Below are 26,297 nucleotides of genomic sequence, written 5' to 3'. Positions count from 1 at the left end.
AAATACACAGAAAGAAACATTCACAATTTGGGGAGAAATAAAAATTAACCTTCTGAAAAATTTTGGCCTGTAAATCAGAGGGCAGCTGGGAGTAAATGGGCAACACAGCCAGAGCGGGAGCATTATCCAATTCCTCCAGTCGCTCCACAATCTGGTCTGACGTTACCTGCAACAACATCAATCATCATTATAGAATAGTTTTAATCAATGGCAACAATATAAGGGAGCGCTTTACCATTTTCACAAAATAAGAATAAATAAAGGAATACTCCCTTTGATGTGGAGCAAATCTGTGTATTATCCTCTTTTGGATCCGAACTGTAAGGTCGATGCCACTTGAGCAGTTTCTTGTTGGACAAACATTTTTGACGGACCAGGTTTAAAATCAAACTTCTAATGTGTCTGAATTACTGAAAGCCTACACTTTTACAAATAATAAGTACTCAAGTAGTGTACTTTTGACCATAAAACATGACGAATGTCTATTTGTTATATAATCTTGTATATGTTGGGTAACTTGTTTCAAAGTGACTTAAAAATCACATCTTCGGGGCCCCTATTTAGAAATGCCCAGCTCGGACACTCTGAAAGTGGAAGCGAAAGGTTACGAACACCCTCAGTCTGTTTTGTGTACCTTCTATGATAGCTACTCAAACTTTATATTGTTTTTACCATTTATTTTCATTTTCCAACAGTGCGCAAGTAGAAATGCTTCCACTCAGCTGCCAGAAATCACAGGGTAGAGTTAGAAAAAAGGCCACGTCATTGTTTCCTCAGGCCCAGTTCAATGGATGAATGCTGTGAATCTTGCTCTGCAGCCAAGAAGCGGACTTCACGATTGCGAACTGCATTGTCATCTCGAAAAAAAAATAAAAAATTATATCACCGACTTTAGCGGAATACTTTTTTTTTCCTTCTTCCAACTAACTGTCCACCGGTCTTCTTCTAGAGCTTTTCCGAACCCAGATCCTCTACGACCAGGGTCGGAATTTATGTTTGAGATTGCGTAAATTGGTGCAAAAAGGGAATAGTGGTTTGATTAAAATAACATCCAGTCACCTTACTTTTCAAGGAAATTCTTCCATAACTAGAGTTACGGCAACTGTATTGTTTCTCTCTCTTTTTTCTGTTAGAGTTATTCGACTTTTAACCGTTTCTTTCTCTCACCTAGTCTTTTTTAGTGTCATGTATTCATACATTTCTTATGATATTAAACATGAACATGATGCCAATTTGGGCAGCACGGCGAGGCAATGGTTAGCACGTTTGCGGCACAGTTCTGAGATCACGAGATCGAACCTTCCCGTGTGGAGTTTGTATGTTTTCCCCGTGCTTGTGTGGGTTTCCTCCAGGCACTCCGGTTCCCTCCCACATTCCAAAAACATGCATGTCAGGTTGATTGGCCAGTCCAAATTTTCCCTAGGCGAGCGAGTTGTCTGTCTGTGTCCCCTGCGACTGGCTGGCAGCCAGTTCAGGGTGTCCCCTGCCCACTGCCCAAAGATAGCTGGGATGGGCTCCAGCACCCCTGCGACCCTACTGAGAATAAGCGATGCAGATAATGGATGGATGATGCCAATTTAACTTAGTAATTGGAGGTGAGTGTGTCTTGAATAAAATATCGTCAACTTCTAAGTATGGTACAAAGAATTAACAGAAATTGTCTTGTACAGGGTTTGTACACCTTTTATTAGCCAACTTCAAGCACTTTTTAAGGACATGGAAAGCTAATTTTTCCAATTTCTCCAGTACCATTAAAGGACAAAAACCCAGTACGAATCATATATTTTGGGGAGTGCTATTTATGTATGTATTCTTTAATGTTATGTTAATGTACATATTATTTTAAGATCTTGAGTAAATGGCTGATATATTTAAATCTCTCCTGTGTAAAAATGACAGTGATATGTAGCATACATTTTCAGTTGCAGGAAGTACTTCGAATTACAATTTAACCCCGAGGAACGCTGCCTTGCTTTTTCGCATAGCCCATAATAAATGTCCATAACTGATACGTAATACTTGCACAGAAACACATTTCATAGTTGCCCTGTTTTGGTGTAGCATGCACCTGTCCTCTTGGGCGCGACCCGTAGGCGGCAATGACGCATCAGCCAACTTCAGATTAGGAGATCATTACGAGGTCTTTCACCAGTTCTCCACATCGAACTATTTATTTTAAAAACTAGTGTGGTGTTTCAAAAGGCAGGACGATCTTAACAGATATAGTATAATCATCCCTTGGGATTAATTGGTCAATCAATCGTGTATTCAAATCACTTAATGACCCCTAAACTGCAAGTTATAGGCCAATAAATGCATGCAACTTTAAATTGCTACGTTCCCACTCACCTCAATATCTTCCTGACCCGGCATGAAGATGAGTATATCACCTATCAGGCCACTGAGGTGGATTTGAAGGGCTTGTTTGACTGCTGCCTCAACGTAGTCCTCCTGCGGAGTCTAAACAGCATAAAATTTAGGATTACAAAACATGTCAAACAATCAAAAATAAAACTAAATCAAAGTACTTAAGTAAACAAACCTTGCTGAACATAATGTCGACTGGAAATGTTCTGCCTGGAATGTGGAATATAGGCACGTTGCCAAAAAATGCTGCAAATTTGTCAGAGTCCATTGTAGCTGAAGTAACAATGAGTTTTAGGTCTGTGCGACGAGAAACAACCTGGCAGCAGGGACAGAAAAGAGAAAATTAATCACAATTTTTGTATGCATTGGAAACCAAGCCTGGTAGCACAGGGGAACGAACCTCCCGAAGTAAACCGAAGAGCACGTCAGTATTCAGCGAACGTTCGTGAGCTTCGTCCATGATGACAGCGCTGTAGTGGTCCAAGTCCGACTCCCTCAGTGACTCTCTCAGCAGGATACCGTCAGTCATGTACTTGATCATTGTTTTCTCACATGTGCAGTCCTCAAAACGGATGGCGTAGCCCACCTGTAAGACACATTCCACACACATGCAACGCAGAAAACTTTAAAATAAAAATTTACATCGTCCTTGTTTTTAGGAACAAATTAAAATGAAAATATAGTGCAAGGGTCAATAACGTGGCACCAGGTTACCCAGAAATAACACCTAGCTTACAAACTAGTAACCCTTTGCATCAATCAATAAGAGGCAGGTGGGAGCTTCAAAAAGATTGAAGACCTTCTTAAAAGGACATTGTGTATTATTTAGCACCTCCAAGTTAAAAATATCATTTCAAATGTCATTAAAAAATAATAATTATATATACATATATATATATATATATATATATATATATATATATATATATATATATAGATATAGATATATTGATTTGAAAAATTACAGATTGGGTATCATAAAAAATGTTTTAAATACGCATTAGTTAAAATATAAATTGTTATTTATTTAGAGTAGTAGTAGTAATGGTTTCAAAACAGGGTGCAAGCAGAATTATTTTGTAAACATGTCACAAAAACTGTAAAGGAGAAGGATACAGATATAGTTAGGGTAGTGCACCATGTATGCAGAGAAACGGCCACCCCTACCACTCACGCAATCAAATTTCTCCAGGTGCTTTTCTAGTGTTTCCTGGTGTTTACGGTTTGTTATGTGGGTTTTTATCATAAAGTGTCCCAACAGCGAAAATAGATTGTGCAATTAGCTTGAATATAAAGGATTTCCTCTAAAAAAATACAGCCAAAAAGTGGTCTGATGGTGTCACTCCGTGAGTGAAACTGTAGATTAAAATTTATCATTTGGACCAAACAGTTGGCATACTGTGTTACCTCAGCCTTTGCACACACTAAAATTGGAAAGTCTCAGGGAAGATTACTGTGCTCCTTACTTCTATCTCCAAGCCAGATATACTCATGAAAAGAGACATATCTAGCTTGTGAGCAATACTATTCCTATTTTACTTTCAAGTAGTCGGTGAGCTGGAGCATAATTAGCAAGTTTGCCATCACCTCTTCTCCTAGGTTTGTGCCGATCTCTTCGCTGACCCTCTTGGCCACACTCATGGCAGCCACTCTGCGGGGCTGTGTGCAGCCCACCATTCCATAGCTAGTGTAGCCATCCTCATGGAGGTACTGTGTTAGCTGTGTGGTTTTCCCGCTGCCTGTTTCGCCAACAACAATAACAATGCTGTTGTCCCTGTAGGCAGGAAGAAAAGTTGGTCAATAACAGTATTCAAAGTATGAGTGGTAAAACATACTTAAATGCAAGAACCTTATTATGTTAAGAAGCTGCTGCCTAACAGCAAAGATGGGCAGGTACTGTCTTTGCTCAAGAATGCTTTTCTTCTTAGCAAACTCACTGCTGGCCACACTCTTTTCTTTCATGTGATCAGCAAACTTTTGTTCCGCTCTACAAAATCATGCACAAAGAAACAGAACTAAATAATTTGAAAGCGATTGGTTGAACAAATATGCACCACATATAAAGATTAAGGGAGACCAACTTGTAGTCCACTTTTCCATCCTCGCCAACTTCTTGTCTGAAAGTATCATCTTCTTTCTTCTGGATTCCCATGATGTCCCCAAGCTTTGTGCCTGCCAATTCCCAGTGTTTGTGTTGTGCCTGAATGCAATTTTTTCAAAACATTTTCTTTTTGAATTAAACAAATTCAAGCTTAAACACAAAAAATACAACTCAACACTTAAAGGGACAATCTGTAATCTTTAACCACTAGATGTATCTTTATTAGTGTAATAAAACTGAAAACAAATGAGACAAAGCACAGGGAAGAATACAAACTATGGAGACTCAAAATGACCAAACCCCACAATTTCTCCACATTTTTTGCACAGCCTACGAGGTTTTGGGGGTAACCGAGCAGCAAGATGAAGGAAAAGCATGTCAGCTCCTTCTAAGTGAGTCTCATGTTATGCAAAATACATACATTTTTAAACCTATGAGTATTTAAAAAAATGCACATTTATATTGTTTTCAATTTTAGGAATGAACTGTTTTTTTACCACAGAGAGGCACTAAATAATATACAGTGTTCCGTTAAAATGTTTGTAAACCTACCTTTTTGCGTTCCTTCTGCTCACGATGTCTACGAACAAGCTGACTGCCTTTGCGGGAGATGATGGCCAAGTCAGAGGTGGGGTCTTTCACAGGGATGATTGGCTCAGGCTGTGTTGAAAAAGCAGAATAAAAAATACTCACTACAGAAATTGTCTGTTTTCACTGGGTGAAGCCAAGCATATCTTTATTTACCTGTTTGGTGAACACGATTCTTCCATCCAGAAAGGGGGGGACCAAATTGTGAACCAGCAAATGAACCTTGGTAGCATTGTCCTCCTCAAAATCTTCATCTACCTCTAACCTCTGCACCACACCACTTGTTAACATGCGGTTGGTCTCCCATCGCTCATTGTCCTATTGACAGAGAACATACCCTGTTAGCGAAGCATAGCAAAAAATGCACACACACTAGTGTTAAGGTACCTCGTTGATCTGGCGTTTCTGGGCTGATATTCTTTTCTGAGTCTGCTTCTGAAGAATCTGCTCTCTCTTCTTCACATATTCATCAGATGTGGACGTAAAAGGATTGTGGAACTCATCATAACCCTCATCCATCATGTACCAGTCTCTGTCGGCTTGCTGCAAACAGCGGTTGAACCAGAATTAAAAACTACAAAAGAAATATTGATAATGTGGATACAGAGTTTTGCCCAAGATTGAAAAAAAGAATGGCATTAGTAATTTTCATTAACCGGTACTGTTGAAGAACTAGATGCATTCACTTGCAAATAAAAATCGTACCAACGCATCCCTAATGTTTACAGATTCATAAACCAACCTTCTGATCTTCTTCCCATTGGTCTTTCTCATCCTCATTGTCAAATGAAATTCCAGTCCCACCTTCCTTTTTACCTGCCAAAATCAAATTAGTTGTTTATTTAGAGTGTGCATTACCGCTATTAATAACATTGCTTGCTTTACTCTATTAAGGGTATGGGGATTGAGGGTATGATTTCATACCTTTTCCTTGTGATAAACGAGGTGTAGAACCTAAATGCTTTCTGTCATTGGCCCACTCATTGTACTTGTAAGATGGGGTCGGCAGGGGGGTGTCCTCTGCGTAACGGCCTCTAACTGACCTGGAGTCAGAGCAGAGATGACAATGCAATAAAATGTTAGTTTTACATACAATCTGTCTTCAAGTTGATACTTGTTAGAAATCCTTTTAAATTTCAGTACTAAATATTCACCTGTCCTTTCTCTCACTCTCCCGGCCAGTATGTCGTCCTCGCTCTGAGCGGTCTGATTCTCTTGGAGAGGGTGCAGGGGAAGGAGACTCCCAGTGGGAATGCCGTGAACTGGCATAACCACTGTCGTCTTCTTCCCAGTTGGAACGTGAAGGAGTGGAACCATCTGTTAGGGATGAAAAGCATTTGTTGTCTTTATTATGGTGACTATATTAGAAAGGCTTTGTAATGTTTGTACTTTCAATGTATGTATTTAGAAATTATTTTTCTATCACCAGTGCTATTGTCGATAGTGCAGTATGAAACCGCCATGTCATTGTTTGTTTACACAAGCGCCACTCAACTACCACAGAATAATAAATAGGGATTTTTTCAGCATTTATTGGATATCCTTGAAGTCCAACTGAAGGTAAAAGAACTAGTTTGCTTATTGACCTCACTATGAAAACTACCATGGCATTGGAGCAGGCATATCAAACACCGCTTCCAGGACAAGTGGAAATTGGAGTATTTTTCCTCTCAAATACTAAACATCTGCTTCTGCCTAATTTGCTGTAAGACTGTGGCTGTTTTCAAAGAATATAATATCAACAGACAATACCAAACAAAACATGCTCACTACAAAAACATAACTAAACGAATGCTGTAAAAAGGGGAAGCAAATAAAAGCTGTTTTAATGGCACTGCAGTGCTTTTTCAGGAGACCCTGAGTCAAATTAAAATACTACATAGGCAAGCTACGAGGTCGGACTCTGATCCCGCAGCACTACAAAATCTTTCAGGAAGGGTGAATTTTTTTAAAGACTGTTTGGAGAATGCCAGGCTGAGTGGGCCGTCACACATTTTCAGCTTACTAAATCTGGCCCGCTTTCTGAAGAATTTGGACGCCCCTGCTCTAGGTCATTTCGATCAACAGCTATGATTCTTTTAATAAATGTATTTATTCCATGCTTTACCAAGGAGTGCCATGTCTAATCTCATTGCATACAATGTTTCACAACATTGATATTAATGACAATATCAAATGCTCTCTCCGGCCACTAGAAGGCAGTTTTTATTTTGTGAGGCGAGTGACTTGATTTAGGTGTTAAATTGCATTCACTGTACTATTAAAATAAACCAGTTAATACATTATTGCCAAATATGAAAATATTTTTGATCATTATTTGTACATAAATGTGTTGTGTTTGTTGATGCCTTGACATTCGTGATTAAAATATGTAGGAAAAATTAATGAGGTAGGCTGAATGATAAAGCATAATACTAAAAAAACAAAGCTAAAAATGTATTTGGATTTTACATTCTTTTACTGATCCAGCCCACCGGATAACAAAAAGTCTGGATTCAGCCACAGAGCCAAACTGAGTTTGACAACCCTGCAATAGCGGGAAAATCTTAAGCCCCAGCCATAGTTTGACCCAGATTTCAAACTCTAAAATGTCAATCATTACGTTAAGGTTTGGGCCAGGCTTCTCTCTCTTTCCCAGTGGGAGTGCTGTTCCGTTTCAAAAATGTATACTAAAACAAAGTGTGTTCCAGCATTATTTTGTGGTGTGCAAATACATTTATCATAGTCATAAAAATATTTAAGTAATTTTAACCATAAGAAATCTTGCATTTTTTGCTGCATGAAATACTATGGGATACATTGATACAAAAAATGCGGGCCATGAAATTTTCATAAATAAAAGTGTTGAGACTTTAATGTAATCGTATGTGTTAAAGCTAGTAGCGTTGGCAATGATGTGAAAAAAACCCACCGAGATTAAATCAGTATCTGTATTTTGTCACGACTCACTGAGATGTGAGGCTCCGAGTAGTTATGACCACGTTAAACCATGGTCTGCAAAAAATAAATAAATAAATAAATAAATAAACTGAAATGTGAATTTCCCTGCGGGGATGAATAAAGTATCTATCTATCTATCTATCTATCTGATATGTTGCAATGGTATATCAAAGAACTTCTTCCTGTCTATTATCCACCGGTCATTGTTCTTCTGCGCTAGATTTTCAGGGACATACTGCTGCTGTGGTTTATGATCTAATTCCTGCCTACTGCAAATCAATTTAATTGGTCGGGCTTTGGCCTGAGCCGGTTCAGACTGTTTTTTTAGGCCTGATCTAAACTCTGCTTGGCATACTATCAGTAAAGAAAGTGAGTAGTAGTAGTAGTAGTAGTAGTAGTAGTAGTAGTAGTTGAAGGCTGTGTGCATTTGTACTACTGGTGACTTCGAAAAATGGTCTACCTCTAGGCCGTTGTTGAGGTGTTTGTGGTTCATCCCGCCTGCTGCCCCGACTGATGCGATCGGACCAGACCTCTCTCTGTGAACGGTCACTGCGGTGCGAACGATCCGAACGGCTACTGGAGCTGCCTGTTCGCGTGTTTCATAAAATACAATCGGTATATGAGTAACATAACGCAGAGGTTAAAATCAGCTACAAAGACAATACTGCTTGGAAATCACCTCTTTCACTGTGACGATCTCTGCTCTTATCTTTATCTCTGTTCTTGTCATCTTTAGAGGAGATGTAGACACCCAGCTCACGTTTGTCTTTCTCTCTCTGCTCGTGTCGGCGACGGAACTCCTCGCTAACTCCACCGGGACTGGAAGGGGTCTCTGATCCACTGGTACGGTACTTCCTGCTGACATAGTGGAAAAAGAAACGAAAAGATAGTTATAAAAAGGTTGAACATATAATGGCCGAACGGTTTTTAATGCCTTGTTGCCGACTTTATACTGTGCAATTATCACATAAACATTCATATTTTATGAGGTGACTATTCCGGGTGATAGGGTTGCAAAGCGTTTGTTCAAAAATTAAATTGTCCTGGATCTAGAAATAAAAGCACACCTCTCGCATTAATCTTTCAAGGAACACACTTTGAGGTTCAAAAATAACAACAGAATTGATGAGCAACAGTGCTCATGATAACGTACGGTAATGTTCCAAGAATCTAGACTTTATACTAATATTTGTAACTTTTGAGTTGTCACCAATAAAAATACTGTAACAGTATACAAAAATTATATAATTATATAATAATATAATGTTTTTAATTACTGGCAAAGAATATGACAAAGTTCTGGTCAATGATTGTTAACCTTTGGGGACAAACAATACTTCATTCAAAAATATGGATTAAAGTCAACTTAAGTCCAATCAGTTTACAACCCACAAATGAATAAATACATATTGCAGTAGTAAAATATCACAACTATCAGGATTATTGTGTTCAACTTGTTACTTACTTTTCTATTTTGTCTTGTCCATTTTTCTCGTCATCTTCTTCATCAGAATCAGAATCGCTTTTGTTTTCCTCCCAGTCTTTGTAAGAGGAGACCTTAGATTTTTTTCTGGCTCCATCCTCACCACTATATTCATTCGGTTCCTTGGTCTCTCGTTCCTTTCTTTTCTGAGCCGCCAGCAGATCCAAGCCCAGTAGAGATGTCCGAGGGGTAGGGGCCCGGAAAACATGGTGTTCTGTAGCAGCGCTCTTTTTCTTGACAATCAGTCCTCCAACTTGAACTTTCGAATCAGTACCCTCCAATCTATGCATTGAGTCGTCGTCCTCCATTATCTGAGAAAAGAAATGTGTACATAAAGTAGTGTGTTGTCAACGTTGTACTACATGTGACATTCTTGTTTATACCGTCACTGACAGCACCAGTCCAGCGTAAAACTTACCGAATCTTAGTGGCGACTGAGAAAGAAACAATTATTAAGACATCATTTTCGTCAGCAGAACGCAACTGTTTACAGACAAGTGAGCCGCCATTGCGCTTCCTTCTTCTTCTACTACTGTATGCAAGCGAACTGGAAAGGTTAGGTTGAGTGCTGCCTCCTATCGATTAGGAAATGACAGAGAGACAAAGGCACCAAACTAAAATTGTTATTTTCCCTTCTGTTTTGTGTCATGGCGGTTGAATATTTGAACCCTCCCCTCGAGTTAGTTGATGGGTGATTTTTTTTTTGTTTTTTTTGTTTGCAGCAACATGTTTGGTGTCATGGTTTATGGAGAAAAAAATAAACATCCTATTTTTAATGTTTTTTTTTTAATGATTTTATTACAACACTAATGTGTTTAACACCATTTTAAGTGCAATATGCCGGTTTGAAGTGCAATATCCCAGTTGTGTGAAGTTGTTTTAATTTTAGATGTGAATACTTAATATTACAGTTAAATACTTTGTATTTTAAAAAAATCTGTTATACAGTATACTTTGCCAATTAGAATGCCACTATAATTTCGTTGTAGCAACACAATGATTATAAAGGTGATTGTGATTCTGAATCAGAATTTCTGATTTTGATCACTTTGTATTATATAACGAGGGTGATTTTAGGTTCATAGCTGTGGGTGTGCTAGGCACCTCGAGTCTCACCTTGTAAAAAAACATTTACATTTCACTTTAAGGGATTTAGGATCATTCAACACTGTTTAAAAGTGTCACTTCCCATGTGGGAACATCAGTTTTTACTCATTTATTCCTTATAGAGTACACACACACACACCTACAAGCCATGTCAACTTTTCACTCATCTATCCTAATAGAGTACACACACACACACACATCCACACACAGAAGCATGGAATTTATCAGACAATAATGCATTCTATTCAGCCCTTCATAATTGCACCCGACATTTTCCAGATTATGACTCCGCCGCTAGGCCGCAAGTGACACTAGCCGCAGAAACGAGATGCGGGGAAGAGGGAAGAGCAGTACTCGGACTAAAATGGACTGAACCATTTCAAGACAGTGAAGTATTGACACTGCGTTTTGTTTCATTTTATTATATTTTTTTTAATCTTGCGTTTTTCATAATCTATAAACCTGTTTGTTTATTTCTTTGAGGAAAGAGAGTTTTAAAAATGGTATTATTTGTCAGGGTTGCTTGGGTTGAATTTGGGGGTTCTTGAGCACTCCCAAAAACCGTCTGGTTACACCCATGCTACGTACTTTATGATTAAAAACTACACATTGTGAATAGACCTACTTATCCCTGTTATGAAATTACAATATAAACCCATACACTTTATAAAAAATTAGGTGCCAAAGTCACTGCAAAACGCACATCTCAAAATATGCGTTGACAGTGCGCAAGTATGACCATTCTAATCACGTGATCGTCAAGAAACCGAATTTGATTGGATGTTACCCCACACACCACGATTTGATTGGCTAGCAGACCTGGTCGGGTCTGGTTGTCAAGTAGCACGGTTGTCATTGGTCTTACTTCTTATCTGCCGATGTACATACAGGCGCTTTTGGGGTAAAGCTGCTTTTTAGGTTTACAGAATTGCTTTTTAGTCATCATTTCACGTTGCTGTCCCACGCTTATAGTTTTCCTTTTTTCATAGTGTTTTTTTAACGCAACTGCTGGCTTTGAGCCAAAGCCTGGTTTACAAACCTAAACACAAACGAGCCGATCGGCGGTTAAGCTTCTCTTTCAGCAAAGCAAAATGGGCGAGGAAATGAACGGAAACGCTAAGAATGAAGAAAAAAGCGAAAATCAAAACGACGGTGTTAAGTACTACACATTAGAAGACGTCCAATCCCACAACGTGAGCACTAACACATGGCTGATCATCCACGATAAAGTGTATGACGTCACGAGTTTCCTTGAAGAGGTAAGGCACATGTTTGACTGTGACTCGAGCGTTCATTTTGCGAAAAATCGCTTCGTTTCTTTATGCTTTGCTTCGGGTTTCATAATTTCGGCTCCGGCTACTTCCTGGAACTCGGTAAGATTCACTGCGTCACATGATGACGTTGAGCGAGTGATGGGTCATTCGCGAACGATACGGCTCTATCAATTCAGATACGCATATACAAAGGAAAGGACCATGTACATATGTGGTTGTTTGTTTCAAAAAAGACTGACTCTTTTCTTCTCTTGTATCTATATTTTTCAGGGATTCTTTGAGTTTGACTTAAAATGTTTTCCTTTCATTTTTCATTTTATTCTCTCTTTTCTCCCTAGTTATTAATTCCCATCTTTTTACCACCTTCCTTTTCTCCTTATTGTTTCATTTTCTTGTGTCATTTTTCTCTAGCTTTTTACTTCCCATTTCTGGCTTTTTTATTTTTATTTTAATCTTTTTTTCTTAGTTAATTTATTTTCTTACCTAGCTCTTTTTACTTTTTTATTTCATACTCTTTTCATTTTCCCTTCTAGCTTTTTCTCTTTTTTAACCTTTTATTTATTTTTTTTTCTTGTGTTCCTTTTTTTATTTATTTGTTTGTCTCTTTTTTTCAATTTTTCTTCTATATTTTTTTTGTTTATTTTTTTCCTTTTTTTTTCCTCTTTTTCTTGTTTTTTGCCCTATTACCTTTTTTGTTAAATATTTTTCTTGTATTCCCCCTAGTTTTACATTTTTCTGCTTTCTTACATTTTTCTTTCCATTTCTTTTTTCTCACCTTTTTTTTTTTTCTTGCGTTCCCCCCCCCCCATTTTAAAGTGAATTTGTTCAAAATTTAACATAATAATTGCAATTTTTTGCGGCGTACAAATACGTTTTATAATGATGACAATAAATGGATCAAAACAACAAAAACAATCCTTAGATCCGTTTGTGAGGCAAAAGTGCCGGCTCTTCTTAGTAAGCCGAGCCGAAAAAGTTGGTCCTCTTAAAAGAGCCGGAACTCCCATCACTATGTCGAACACACGTTTGACATGCAGAACTGCAAAGCGCATGCGCAGCTGCGCCTAGGGTTACTCTAGGTCACAGACCAGGTAAAAGTGCATTTTATGAAACATCATTTAATGAAGTACTTTAAATGATTTCTCAAAACGTGATTTAAAAACCCACAATTTAGACAACCAATTTATTCCCTCAACTCAGATTAATTTTGCTGGTTCAAGCGTTTTATATTAAATAGTAGAAAAATGTTTCAGATCTATTCATATGCTACAAATGCTGTTTTTGATTTCAACAAAGATTCGTACTTAATTTATTTATTTGATATTTTCCATCAAACGCAGCAGGACTCAAATTCAAACCAATTCAAATGAAAGCAGTGTTATATTTTGTAATTTCATATTTTATTGACACAACGTCCAGATAAATGCAGCTCTTGTAAAGTGTAGTCCGCATGTTCACATATAATTCTCATTAAGCTTAAGATGTGAAGTGATAAAGCTGGATGTTTGTTTTATTGTTGCAATCTGGTGATGATTTACTGCCGATTGGCACACTTGTTCGGTTGAATTTTATCAAGCAGTTGAGGTTAATACTTAAAAGAATCTAAGTCAAAGTTATTTAGGGAGTAACTGAGTTAGGTAAGTTTGTCCTTTCTTATTTTAGTGCAAACAGTACAGTGTTTGTCGTTCAATAGCAATGGCAGGTCGTGAATTTTACATCTAGGGTTTCAGCGCCTGTGTGAATTAGTGTTATGTTGTCCGCAAACAAACCGGCTCGATAAGCCAGCTCTTGGAAGTAAAATTTTGTATTTTATTTGTGAGGACTCGGGTGGAGTAATGGTGATGTCACACAGCCGGTTGTTTGGCTCCGACACGGTCCGCAGACTTGCATGAGAGGGGCAGTGGGGATGCGAAGAGCTACGGGGATGAGCGACACTTCAAGCCTGTCTATTTTGTAATGCAAATTAAGTTGAACAAGACTATATAAACAAAAACAAAAAGGAACAATGACTGGTAGATAATAGGAAATCATTTTAAAAAGTCAGCAAGAGAGAAGCTCGCACTGACCCGAACGTAATAATTGACATTTTAGGCTTTTTGACCTGATTGCGTCAGGTTTTTGCTCGGGCTTAAGAACTTGCTCATTTCAAGACTGAAATAAGCGGACAATATCTTTTTCCACTTGCGAAAAGTTTAGTTGCTTTGGAGTTGTAAGACTTTTGCTATTAAATCAACACAACCATATATTTCCTTGTGTAGCTCTGTTTATTTAAATTTAACGGCTTTTGGTGCATTTACTTTGGTTGATTACTGTCCCTAAGCCAATCATTGTTTGTGAAACCGGTGATGTTTCCCAAGGGCCACTAGCAGGCGATGACTCTCTACCTTTGAATCTGATTGGTTAAACCAACAGCTTTATCAAACACTCATGATATAGTACACGGCCTTCAGGATTTTTTTGTAATGGCCACCAGGGGCGGCATTAGCTCAGGAGGTAGAGCGATCGTCTTAGGATTAAGGGATCCCAGTTTGAATCCCGGCTTGTCCGTGTTACATGTCGAAGTGTCCTTGGGTAAGACATTGAACCCCCAATTACCCTCAATAAGCAGGTTAGCGCCTTACATGGCTGCACAGATCACGGCCGCTATTGGGAAATGTGAAGCACAATGGAAAGCGCTTTGGGAAGTCATTGACTTGAAAAGCGCTATATAAATGCAGATCATTTCATTTCACCAGGTAGATTTCTGAGTTCAGCAACAACTAATAGCTGAAATGTAATTAATCAAATGCTTAAATATGAAAGCACACATCTGAAAGCAACGAAACCAGGCAGAAGCAATGAAAAGAAGCTGACGGATATTTTGGAATTATTCAATAAGCATTGATGGATAATATATGATTAACATTACATGATTCTTATATTTTTTCAGGCCAGCAGAGATAGCCCACATCTTTACAATACTCCCATTATAGTATTTATTATAGTTCAGATTCATTTTGTGAGCAGTCCTTATTTATTTCATCACATTTCTGGCTTGATTTAGGATTCTTCAAGTAGAGAAACGCCAGTTTTATATCCTAATTTGTGATTAAAATATATTTATATATTTTCTGTAAATAGCACCCGGGAGGTGAGGAAGTGTTGCTGGAGCAGGCTGGTTCGGACGCAACTGAGAGCTTTGAGGACGTGGGCCATTCCACAGACGCTAGAGAGATGCTGCAGCAGCTTTACATCGGCGAACTTCACATGGTAAGCGATGCCTGCAGCGAGTTTCGGCAGTATTTGTTTTCATTTTGTAAGAATGCTGAAGAAAGGCTTCACGAAACAGGCTATTAAGTGTGTAACTACAATGCAAATAATTGACAGCTTGTTGGTCACGCCTTTCTTACAAAAGTGAAAAATCCTCTTTAGATGATCAATAAGAAGTTATTTTAATAATGCTCATCTTGGGATCAAGAGGTCCTAGGTTCGATACCCAGCTCTTCTGTGTTCTATGTTGAAGTGTCCTTGGGCAAGGCACTGAATCCCTAATTCCCCCGATAAGTTGCCTTGCATGGCTGACGCTGCTATCGGGGTGTGACTGTGTAAGTGTGAAGCACATTGTAAAGCGCTTTGGGATTTTTTCAGTGACACAAAAAGCGCTATATAAATGCAGACCATTTACATCTACAGTTAATATACTGGACTGTCTCAGAAAATTAGAATATTGTGATAAAGTTCTTTATTTTCTGTAATGCAATTTAAAAAACAAAAATGTCATACATTCTGGATTCATTACACATCAACTGAACTATTTCAAGCCTTTTATTATTTTAATATTGCTGAATTTGGCTTACAGCTTAAGAAAACTCAAAAATCCTATCTCAAAATATTAGAATATCATGAAAAGGTATACAAGTAGGCTATTCAACTAATCACCTGAATCATCTAATTAACTCGAAACACCTTGCGAGGGTTTCCTGAGCCTTAAAAACACTCAGCTTGGTTCAGTAAACTAAATCACTGCTGATCTGACTGCTGTCCAGAGGACCGTCATTGATACCCTCCATCAGGAGGGTAAGACACAAAAAGAAATTTCTCAAAGAGCAGGCTGTTCACAGAGTGCAGTTCCAAAGCATATCCACAAAAAGTCTGTTGGAAGGGAAAAATGTGGCCGGAAACGCTGCACAACCAAGAGAGATGACCGCAGCCTTAACAAAATTGTGAAGAAGAGCCGCTTCCAGAATTTGGGGGAGCTTCAAAGACAGTGGGCTGAAGCTGGAGTCCAGGTATCAAAAGCCACAGTTCACAGACGTGTCCGGGAAATGGGCTACAAGAGCCGTATTCCCATGGTCAAGCCACTTCTGAACTCAAGACAACGGAAGAAGCGTCTGACTTGGGCTATGGAGAAGAAGCACTGGACAGTTGTAGAGTGGTCCAAAGTCCTCTTTTCAGACGAAAGCAAGTTTTGCATTTCATTTGGAAGTCAAGGCGCCAGAGTCTGGAGAAAGGCTGGAGAGGAGCAAAATCCGAGTTGCTTGAAATCCAGTGTGAAGTTCCCACAGTCAGCAATGGTTTGGGGAGCCATGTCAGCTGGTGTTGGTCCACTGTGTTTCATCAAGTCCAGAGTAAATGCAACTGTGTACCAAGAGATTTTAGAGCACTACATGCTTCCATCTGCTGAAAAGCTCTATGGAGATGAGGATTTCATTTTCCAGCACAATCTGGCACCTGCCCACAGTGCCAAAACCACCAGTAACTGGTGCACTGACCATGGCATCACTGTCCTTGATTGGCCTGCTAATTCCCCTGACCTGAACCCCATCGAGAATTTGTGGGGTATAGTTAAGAAGAAGATGAAAGACATCAGACCTACAAATGCAAATGAGCTGAAGGCCGCTATCGAAGCATCCTGGGCATCAATAACACCTCAGCAATGCCACAGGCTGATTGCCTCCATGCCACGCCGGATTGATGCAGTAATCCGTGCAAAAGGATTCCCAACCAAGTACTGAGTGCATCAATGGACATTTTCAAATGTTTGATTTAGTTTTGCTGTTATAAAATTATTTTTTTACTTGGTCTGAGGAAGTATTCTAATATTTTGAGATAGGATTTTTGATTTTTTTTCAGCTGTAAGCCAAAATCAGCAATATTCAAATAATAAAAGGGTTGAAATAGTTAAGTTGATGTGTAATGAAACCAGAATGTATGACATTTTTGTTTTTTTAATTGCATTACAGAAAATAAAGAACTTTATCACAATATTCTAATTTTCTGAGACAGTCCAGTACTTAAAGCTCCAGTGTGTATTATTATTTGACCACTAGATGGCACTGTGATGTCTGGTGCAAGCAAGGACCAGTGCCACAGAACACAGCATGGTGGTATCCGTGTAAAAGAAATACATTTCTTGACCTATGATTATTTTTCTATAAAAATCAACTTCCGTATGATTGTTCAAGTAGTTTTGCCTAGTATTCGAAAGCGATGTTTTTTTTTTTTTTTACTGAATGTAAGTTTTTGTAACACGAGGAGTCCCTAAATATTACTCATTGTCCCTTTAAGCCATTGCATTCAAGTGCATTCCGCTATGCTTTGTACCCAATTGTTGTAGCTATTTAACATGCGATTGTGCTAACAGGGATTTCTATTCCTTTGCAGGATGACAGGAAAAAGGAAACGCTCATGGTAAGAACAAAGGTCTAAGTGGTTTGAATAATCGCCAATCAAATATCACAAATGGTAGATTTTATTTTATTCTGTCTTTGCTGTTGCAGGAGACGGTTATCACTACAGGGGGGTCAAGGTCAGTCCTCAAAACTTCACCCGTACTGCAAAGTACATTTATAGTCAAATCACCCAGGAACTGATTTATATATATAACCCATCTATCTAGATCCCTAGGCAATAACAGAAATAGAAACAAGAAAAATGAATCAATTAAAAATATTTCTTATCGTGTTAACATGTTTTCTTCCTGCAACCACTTGACAATAAAATTTTAGTAATTTCAAAATAGCTTTTTATGAATTACTGTAGTGTTCCACTATCTCAGTTTATTACACTACCACCATTGATAAACGTTGACTATTCTACACAGATACACTAGTTGGTGCTTGAGCTCTTTGCACTCTGCTCTGTCTAAGATAAGTTTGGAATTTAGTATTTTTATTTTAAATGATAAAACCAGGAAATTGATAAAATAGTATTTTAATTACCATTCAGTTATTATTTACTTAGGTCAAAAATTACAAAGTCAGTCTTTGAGAACAAAAATTCTCAATTTTTTTGTCATCTTTATATATTGCATTTATGGAATGGTTGTGATGTAAACATGTTGCAATGTCAACATTTCATGGATCAGGAGTGGGCAAACTACAGCTCAGGGGCCACATGCAGTCTTTTTTAATCCGGCTGCCGAATAAAAATAATAAAAAAAACAATCCTATTGCAGTTAGTTTTTTTGATGTATGTTATCAAATGTAGTGCTTAAAAAAGAAACCTCATTTTCCTTAATTCTGAGTGTTTCAAAACCAATCGTATTATATCAATCAATTTATTAACAAATATAAAATGAAATATAACGTGTAGATGTCTGTATCTATAATTGTTCATCAACTCAAATGATTGGTCTACATCATCGCTCTCCAATGTAGTAGCCCTCTAACAACACCCCAGTAGCCAGCAGACAAGTTCTGAAAATATCTCACCAGTGATGGGTTTTAGTGATTTTCCGGGAAATTTGATTTCTAACTGACATGATGGTTGAGTGGTTGTTTTATCTCAATTTCTAATCATTACAACCTAGTAATAACATGATAATTTGTCATTTGAGAAATGTCTATCAAACGGGCAACCCTTTGTGCTAATCAGTAACAAAAATAAGCTCTCAGTTTCAAAAAGGTTAGTGACCCGTGGTATACATCAGTGGTGGCGAACACGCAGCTCTTAGCCAATCAGAATGCGGCTCTTTGCCTCATCATATTTTCTATATACTGTGGCTCTTTGCCTTGTTTCATGTTTAGTTTTTTCCCCCTCTTAAAACACACTTGAACCCATCAGAGTTAATAACAAATAATAAATATTTTGAAATTAATTTGGCAGATATGTTGTTTTTATGCTGCTCCGGACACATAACTGACTGCCAGTCATCTGCGTAGGTTATGTCTAATGCAGGGAAATTAAGTGAACATTTCATGAGCGTGCAGACTGTTACCCTCATGGTCAAAATGGCAAAATGCAAAGTGAAACGGAAATAGTGTTATGTTATGTGTGTTATGGGATATAATGTTTTAAATTGTGGGTGTTTGTGTATGTTTGTCTGTCATGGCAGGTCAGTGCGTGGTGTGGCTTTTTGACTTTCATAGTTAAAAATGTAGGCTCTTTGTGTCAAACGTGTTTGCCACCCCTAGTCTACGTTATCTATTTTCTTATGTATTGCCGATGTATTGAATTAGATTATTGCCTTCTCTTCAAATGCCGTCTCAGTCTCTTTCCGAGCCCCATTACAATCCACATAGAACCCAGTGGTCATCACCATTTCTTTGCGCTCTTTTGACTTTCCTAAGAGTCCTATTTAATTGATAAACGTATTTTCAATGTAACAAGCCACTAAAAGCTAGCTGTCACCATGCTTCTCAGTTTGTTTTGGAGGACAAACTGACTTTTCTCTGCCAAGCTATTTGACTAACTACATACACCAGCCTATCACAGTTGCGCACACAGGCAGTCACGCCCACCCCACCCAACACACAGGCATACAACTCGCTCCTGTGATAATATTAGCTGTATGCTGCAGAGCACAATGCACATTAGAGACCATTCAAAATCTTCAAAGCAGTGAACCAGCGATAACCTGAGCGCAAAGTAGCATGCATTTGTGTGTGTGTGTGTGCGCGCACAAAATTGTTTTGTTTTTTGTTTTTTTTGCTCATGCCTCTCAAAATGTCTTTGAACACTACAGCTGAAGATGTTGATATAATTTCTCCCCAACAGCAACTCTTGGACCACATGGGTGATCCCAGCCATCGCTGCGACTGTCATCGGGGTCTTGTATCGCTTCTACGTCTCTTCTTGATTGCCAGAATTTCCTTCACTGATCCCATTCTCGTCATTTGGAGGCCTTGAAACATTTGACCAAAACCACCTTGCACTGTTAACCCCTCAAACCGCCAGACATGAGAGGATAAAGACTGCAACCGTCTTCGGCCAACTTGCAGTCAAGGAGTGATGATTCAACTTGCCATCCTCAGCTTCTTTGACATTTTTTTTGCCTGCCCTTGTAATTGTTTTATTTAAACTATGCATTTGTTTGAGTCAGATTGGTGCGTATAGATTTTTTTTTAGCTGCTCAGAAGAAAGAATCAGAAGGATCACACAGGAGGAAACACCTTGTTTTCCCGACTATAAGTCTTTTTTTTTTTTTTTTTTTTTTTTTTTGAGTTTGGCCGGTGGTGCGACTTATACTCCGGTGCAACTTATATATGTTTTCCTTGATTATTAACTTTTGGGCTGGTGCGACTTATAATCCATAGTGGCGTATAGTTCGGAAATACGTAACTTTAGGATTTTGCAACTAATTGAAACTTTATTTGACTGAAGTTTTTTAAATTAAAACTTTTGTTCATTACATCAACAGCACCAATCCAATGTCAAGCTCGATGGCATATTTAATGGATCTCTTGTGAATTATTAGCATGACAGCATATACATTGTGTAGATTTGTATCTCCCTGAAAATAGTGAAATAGAAAATCTATACTTCTCAATGAAATGGAATATAAAAACTTCATAGCATTGGTTTTAAATGTTCTCTTGACAACATTGTGTGCTCGTGTATAGCAGAACATTATTTTAGTACCATCTCTTAACAGAAAGGGGATTCTTTGTTTTAGTCCCCATTAAAGTCATGTACAGGAAACTACTAAGTTTATTTAGTTACACTACTTTGAATCCTTTGTCAGCGCGGAGCTAAAGCTATGTCAAATCTGAGATGTATACAATATTTTATACATCAATTCAGCATGATGTTAATTTGATTGTATGTTGCTATCAGTTCAGTTTTTTATTTGATTCATCCATTAATGCAATTCAATGATCTGCCTTTTAAATTGCAACATTTCTGAAATTTGGGTTCTAACTTACTGCTTAGACATCATAGCACTTAAGTCTACAATTATTATGCTCACAATACTTCTGTTTTCAACTGCCAACTTGTATCATCAACTCGGAATAAAACGAATAATGTAAAAATCAGGAGCACTATTTAATTGTGAGAACCATGTGCCCAGGTTGCATTTTTTTTGGTTAAGGTGAAGATTGTAAATTGCTTATTAATTTCAATGTTATTCTCAATTTTTATTTGCATAATCGTGGCCACAGAGGTATTAGCCTGTAAAATATTGACACGTCTTAATCATATTAGTATTTACTTGCATAAATATTCATTAACCTCAAGTGACTTTGTGAGCAAATACATTTGTATTCAAGGCTCAATTTACCTTAACACTGGTCGGCAGGCAAAATACTTTAGTGGCTTAGTTAGCATTGACTTGGAACTTGAGTTAATTTTCTTATCAATACAGAGGAAAAATGATTCATTAAAATATTTTTTTTAGGAAATTGGGCCATTTCTGCACATTTAATAGGACAACAATAATGGTGAACTCAAAATTGGATAGTATACTTTATAACTCTCATATTTCGTATACAATTGTATGAGTAGGTCCCCAAATATTGGTTGCATTGTCAAGCCACAAGTGTTATGATGGGATGTAGGTTGGTGTTCCCCTCAGCACAATGTCAAATTCACCCAAGCACAAAAGAAAGATCTCAGTTAAATTTTCAAGCTGGATTGTTTTACCTCTGGCCTTTTGTCAGGAATGATGTAAAATGACCTTTTACCTATACCCCGCCTCCTCCCACTCCTACCTTTAACCCATTGCAGTAAATGTAAAACTGATGATGTTGGATCTAAATCCTGTCATTTAAGGGACAATGATTAAATGCCTTTTTCGCAATTGAGTCACTATGAACTCAATTGTGATTACAATAGATAATAATTCATTTATAAGAGATCAAAAGTGTCTAAAAAAATTAAATAAACCCCTATTTGTAAAAACACATCTCACGTATTACTTAGCTATATTGTTAGCCAAATAAATCAGTGGTTCTGAATCTGTTTTATGTTTCACTGAAATACCCACTGTTGTTTTTTTTCAAGTAAAGTAACCAATAATGGGCGCACAGAATAATCGGTTGAAAAAATGAAAATACGCAAGTTCAGGGAGACATGGTCTTTTTTTTCTCAATATATGAGCACCGTTAGCTGACCTTATGTGTCAAAGACCTGTTCCCAAAAATAATTGACTTACCTAATTTTGTATAAAGTTTTGAAATGATTGACTTACAGTGCTAAAGGGAATGTGAACCATTAACCACTCTTAACCATTTATTTAAATATAATCATCTAGTAAGAACTGTATAACATTCATTTTCATAACTTAAGAATTTTTGTATTGATGCTACTTTAGCATTTAGTGTAATGTAATTAAACAATAAAAATACTATACATATTGATTTTGTTAAAAGTATAATCAAATAAACAATAAAATAACACAGCAAAATTCATAATGTATGTTAAGAGCTTTAAATAAAGCGGATACAATTTTAAACTTTTTTTTTTTATCGCTCTTGTGACAGTAATTTTCAAATAACAAGGGAATTAATGATATTGGGTAGGAGTAGGGAGATCAATCCAAATATCGATGTCATTGAAACTAAGAGAGTACTTGGATAAGATCAAGACTATTGTCATGGGATCAATATTTCACTCCAAGGCCATTTCCCTCAAGTGCCGCTTCAATATGTAGAAAGTGTGCAGTCCTCTCTCTTTCTCAAAGCGGTTTCGGCTACACTCTCAATTTTATGCTTGTTTGTGTGACTGAAAGGCACACTATTAGCACCTGCCCCTACCTGGCCTGTGGCTGCATACCGTCCGCCAGGCAGAAGAGAGGGCCAAATTTTACGTGTGCACCCATTATCACCCCTTATTCAATGATCATGGCATTCCAAGAAAAATGTATCGGTATCGGATCTGTATTGATTGATACTGCCATGATTTAATTGGATCGGATCGAGACTGTGGAGACTGGCTGGGCCATGCTAGAACCTTGATGTGTTTTTTACAGAGCCACTCCTTGGTTATCCTGGCTGTGTGCTTCGGGTCGTTGTCGTGTTGGAAGACCCAGCCACGACCCATCTTCAATGCTCTGACTGAGGGAAGGAGGTTGTTCCCCAAAGTCTCACAATACACGGCTGCAGTCATCCTCACTTTAATGCAGTGCACTCGTCCTGTCCCATGTGCAGAAAAACACCCCGAAAACATGATGCTACCACCCCCACGTTTCACAGTAGAGATGGTGTTCTTCGGATTGTACTCTTCATTCTTCTTCCTCCAAACACGCTTTGTGGAATTATGACCAAAAAGTTCTATTTCGGTCTCATATCTCAGCACCAAACTTCCCCTCATGACTCCTCTGTATCATACCAATCGTCATATGCAAACTTAAGACAGGCTGGTTTAAGCAGGGGAACCTGTCGTGCCATGTATGATTTCAAACCATGATGTCTTAGTGTATTACCTACAGTAACCTTGGGAACGGTGGTGCCAGCTCTTTTCAGGTCATTGACCAACTTCTGTCGTGTAGTTCCAGGCTGATTCCTCGCCTTTCTTAGAATCATTGAGACCCCACGAGGTGATATCTTTTATGGGGCTCCATACCGATTGAGATTGACCGTCATGTTTAGTTTCTTCCATTTTCTAATGATTGCTCCAACAGTGGACCTTTTTTCACCAAGCTGCTTAGCAATTGTTCCGTAGCCCTTTCAAGCCTTGTACAATTTTGTTGCTGGGGTCTTTGGACAGTTAAAGTTAAAGTCTTACGGATTGTATGGGGCGGACAGGTGTTTTTATGCAGATAACGACCTCAAACAGGTACATCTTATTCAGGATACTACATGGAGTGAAGGTGGACTAGCCGGTCTTTCTGGGTCGGAATTCTAGATGTTCAAATACTTATTTGCAGCCGTATCACACAAATAAATTGTTAAAAAAAAATCATGCAATGTGATTTCTGGACTTTTCTTTTTAGTTTATCTCCCTCACAGTGCACATGCACCGTTGATAAAAATTTTAGACCCCTCCATGATTTCGAAGTGGAAGAAATAGCAGATTAGCAGGGTGTTTAAATACTTGTTTTCTTCACTGGAGGTGCAAAGGAATGTCAGGTTTGGATAAGGCATGCAAAAAGATTTTTTTTCTAGGTCCATTGGAAGAGTTTGAATGTGATGTGGATGAGAGACTGTGGGCCTGTCATCAAGACAGAAGAGACTGAGTATCAAACAGTGGCTATTTCTTATACTCAGCAGGGATCGCCAACCTTTTTCAAGCTGAGAGCTGCTTTTTGTAACTAATTGGTGCAGAGGGAACCCAGGTATATACACATTTCTAAGATAACAAACTATCATGTTATTACTATAGTTACTATCTTATTAACAAGAGTTTTCACCAATCCCCATTAAAAAAAAGGGATCAATGGAATCAATATTTTTTTTACCCAAGCAATTCCGATTCTGGGTCATTTTATTTGCACGAGGGCAATGGCACTGGCTTAAAAGCTTCATACAGTAACAGGCTACAAGCAATGGTGCATTGGTGCACCCGAGTGCCGTATTTTGTCGTCCACTATGTAATGGTTGACTGGAAAAGCTCATACACTAGTCTGCAAATTAGTGTTCGAACGCAAAATTAGCTTTTGTTGCATATGTTAAATGTTTAAGGGAAGTTGGAGCCTTTCCCAAATAAATGTGTCATTTCGGACAAGAGTTCTGCTATTTTGTCCTTTGCGTTAACTGTTTTGAAAATTGGAAGTTTGAGATGACAGCTGCAAAATAATGTACTAAAAATAATTCGTGACTGCTGCGTTACCCTTTCTGACCACAAGAGGACACACAAAAGCTTGATCTGTTTCGCTTCTCGGTAAATACATTACTAATAATGTTCCTGAAACCCACTCAGAGGCAGCAGTTAACATCAGTGGGCGAGTTTCATCCAAGGCCGTCACACTTGCTTGAAATTATATTACACACCGAGGAAGAGCAGCAATTGGCACATTTTCCTCCGACCATGTGCAGTGAGATGATAGCATACCACCTGTGTTCCTGACAAACAACACAATGCAAAAAGTGATAAGGAGCCTTCGCCATAATTTCAAATTGCATTCCCCATTTAGTGCCACATTTGTGCACATCCCTGTCAGCAGGGTGACTGTCCAAAATGATGCATTCCCGACAGAGAGCACTTGCGGGAGACTGTGAAGCCCTCATCCAAACATGAGAACCTGTCAATTATTTCAGCAAGAGGCGAGCCTGCTAATGCAGTCCTGGGAGGCTGGTTATAGCAAAGCCTGCAAATGACTGGAAAAAGACTTGGAAGTGGCACAGGGGAGGCAGGCGGTGACTTAAAGGTCAGCTTCACTGCATAAATGCTCGCCAAGATTATCGTATTATCCGCACTATAAGGCGCAACCCCTAAAAAAGTGTTTTTTCCTATATTTTCCATACATTAGGCGCACTGGACTATAATTCAGATTCAGATTCAGATCTACTTTATTGTCATTCTAGTACACGTGTATACAGAACGAAATGTCGATACATCTGACCCGCACAGTTTCCTTGAATGTACAGATATAAGTAAAGTTGTATTGTATTATGGCTACGTATAGTATTTTACCATAGTGCCGATAGTGCAAGAGGAGTAGCTAACTGGATGTGCAAAATGGGCAGTCAGGTTAACAAGTCAGGTAAACAGTAACATTAACACTGTAACAATAACGCTGTAAGTACAATAGTGCAGAGAGCAAATGTGCAAGGAGTGGCAAGCTATGAAGAACTGCCAGTAGTGCAAAAAGTCAGATTAGCAGCCTTTTAGATTTAGGTTAACTATATGTTAGATTGACCATTTAACAGTCTAATGGCCAGGGGGACTAGACTACTGCGGAACCTGGTGGTCCTGCACCGCACACTGCAGTACCTCTTCCCAGAGGCTAGCAGAGTGATCAGTCCATGATGGGGGTGAGAGGGGTCCCCGATAATGTTCTCATCCTCCGTAGGAAGTACAGGCGCTGCTGTGCCTATAAGTCACTACAGTGGGAACGTCAACAAAACAGTCAGATATTTCAGTCAAACTTATTAACCCCTAAACATTCCGATGGGTCGCAAAGAAGCAAATACGTGTCTGCACGATGTCAACAATCACTCAAATGCCTCATTCCACATATCATTAGGAAGGTTAAACTCTTTGGATTCAAGAAATGCCAACTATTTCTTAGTTTCTATTTTCTTTTTCGCTGGCAACTGTGTGGACACAATTGTGCAGGGAAATGTGGTTCTTTACT

At 38.4% G+C, this 26,297-nt stretch overlaps 2 protein-coding genes across 3 annotated transcripts in view; one reads left to right on the top strand and one right to left on the bottom strand.

Moving 5' to 3' along the window:
* Positions 1 to 10,046, bottom strand: part of dhx38 (DEAH (Asp-Glu-Ala-His) box polypeptide 38) — a 29,690-nt gene extending 19,644 nt beyond the window's left edge. The window contains exons 1-17 of one of the 2 annotated variants that reach the window (XM_088334470.1): positions 9,898 to 10,046; positions 9,462 to 9,790; positions 8,676 to 8,854; positions 8,457 to 8,582; positions 6,211 to 6,373; positions 5,981 to 6,099; positions 5,799 to 5,872; positions 5,444 to 5,599; positions 5,213 to 5,374; positions 5,021 to 5,128; positions 4,449 to 4,567; positions 4,217 to 4,354; positions 3,955 to 4,141; positions 2,768 to 2,953; positions 2,543 to 2,683; positions 2,350 to 2,460; positions 50 to 166 (exon numbers count right to left, since the gene is read on the bottom strand). In XM_088334470.1, the coding sequence (XP_088190596.1) occupies positions 50 to 166; positions 2,350 to 2,460; positions 2,543 to 2,683; positions 2,768 to 2,953; positions 3,955 to 4,141; positions 4,217 to 4,354; positions 4,449 to 4,567; positions 5,021 to 5,128; positions 5,213 to 5,374; positions 5,444 to 5,599; positions 5,799 to 5,872; positions 5,981 to 6,099; positions 6,211 to 6,373; positions 8,457 to 8,582; positions 8,676 to 8,854; positions 9,462 to 9,787 (2,412 nt within the window). In that variant the 5' untranslated portion in view covers positions 9,788 to 9,790; positions 9,898 to 10,046. The remainder of the gene's footprint in view (positions 1 to 49; positions 167 to 2,349; positions 2,461 to 2,542; positions 2,684 to 2,767; positions 2,954 to 3,954; positions 4,142 to 4,216; positions 4,355 to 4,448; positions 4,568 to 5,020; positions 5,129 to 5,212; positions 5,375 to 5,443; positions 5,600 to 5,798; positions 5,873 to 5,980; positions 6,100 to 6,210; positions 6,374 to 8,456; positions 8,583 to 8,675; positions 8,855 to 9,461; positions 9,791 to 9,897) is intronic. The other variant, XM_088334471.1, reaches the window with a different exon arrangement.
* A 1,363-nt stretch (positions 10,047 to 11,409) lies between these two features.
* cyb5b (cytochrome b5 type B) lies at positions 11,410 to 21,096 on the top strand. The gene is made up of 5 exons (XM_088334469.1): positions 11,410 to 11,845; positions 14,981 to 15,109; positions 17,504 to 17,530; positions 17,620 to 17,648; positions 19,838 to 21,096. The coding sequence occupies exons 1-5, from the start codon at positions 11,678 to 11,680 to the stop codon at positions 19,917 to 19,919; spliced, it is 435 nt and encodes a 144-aa protein (XP_088190595.1). The 5' UTR covers positions 11,410 to 11,677; the 3' UTR covers positions 19,920 to 21,096.
* The last annotated feature ends 5,201 nt before the right edge of the window (positions 21,097 to 26,297 follow it).

This window comes from Urocampus carinirostris, chromosome 4, assembly GCF_059441175.1.
Source record: "Urocampus carinirostris isolate Australia breed hairy pipefish chromosome 4, RoL_Ucar_1.0, whole genome shotgun sequence".
In the NCBI taxonomy this organism is placed as follows: domain Eukaryota; kingdom Metazoa; phylum Chordata; class Actinopteri; order Syngnathiformes; family Syngnathidae; genus Urocampus; species Urocampus carinirostris.
The sequence above is the reverse complement of the archived record's forward strand: the minus strand, read 5'-3'. Positions and strand labels throughout refer to the sequence as shown.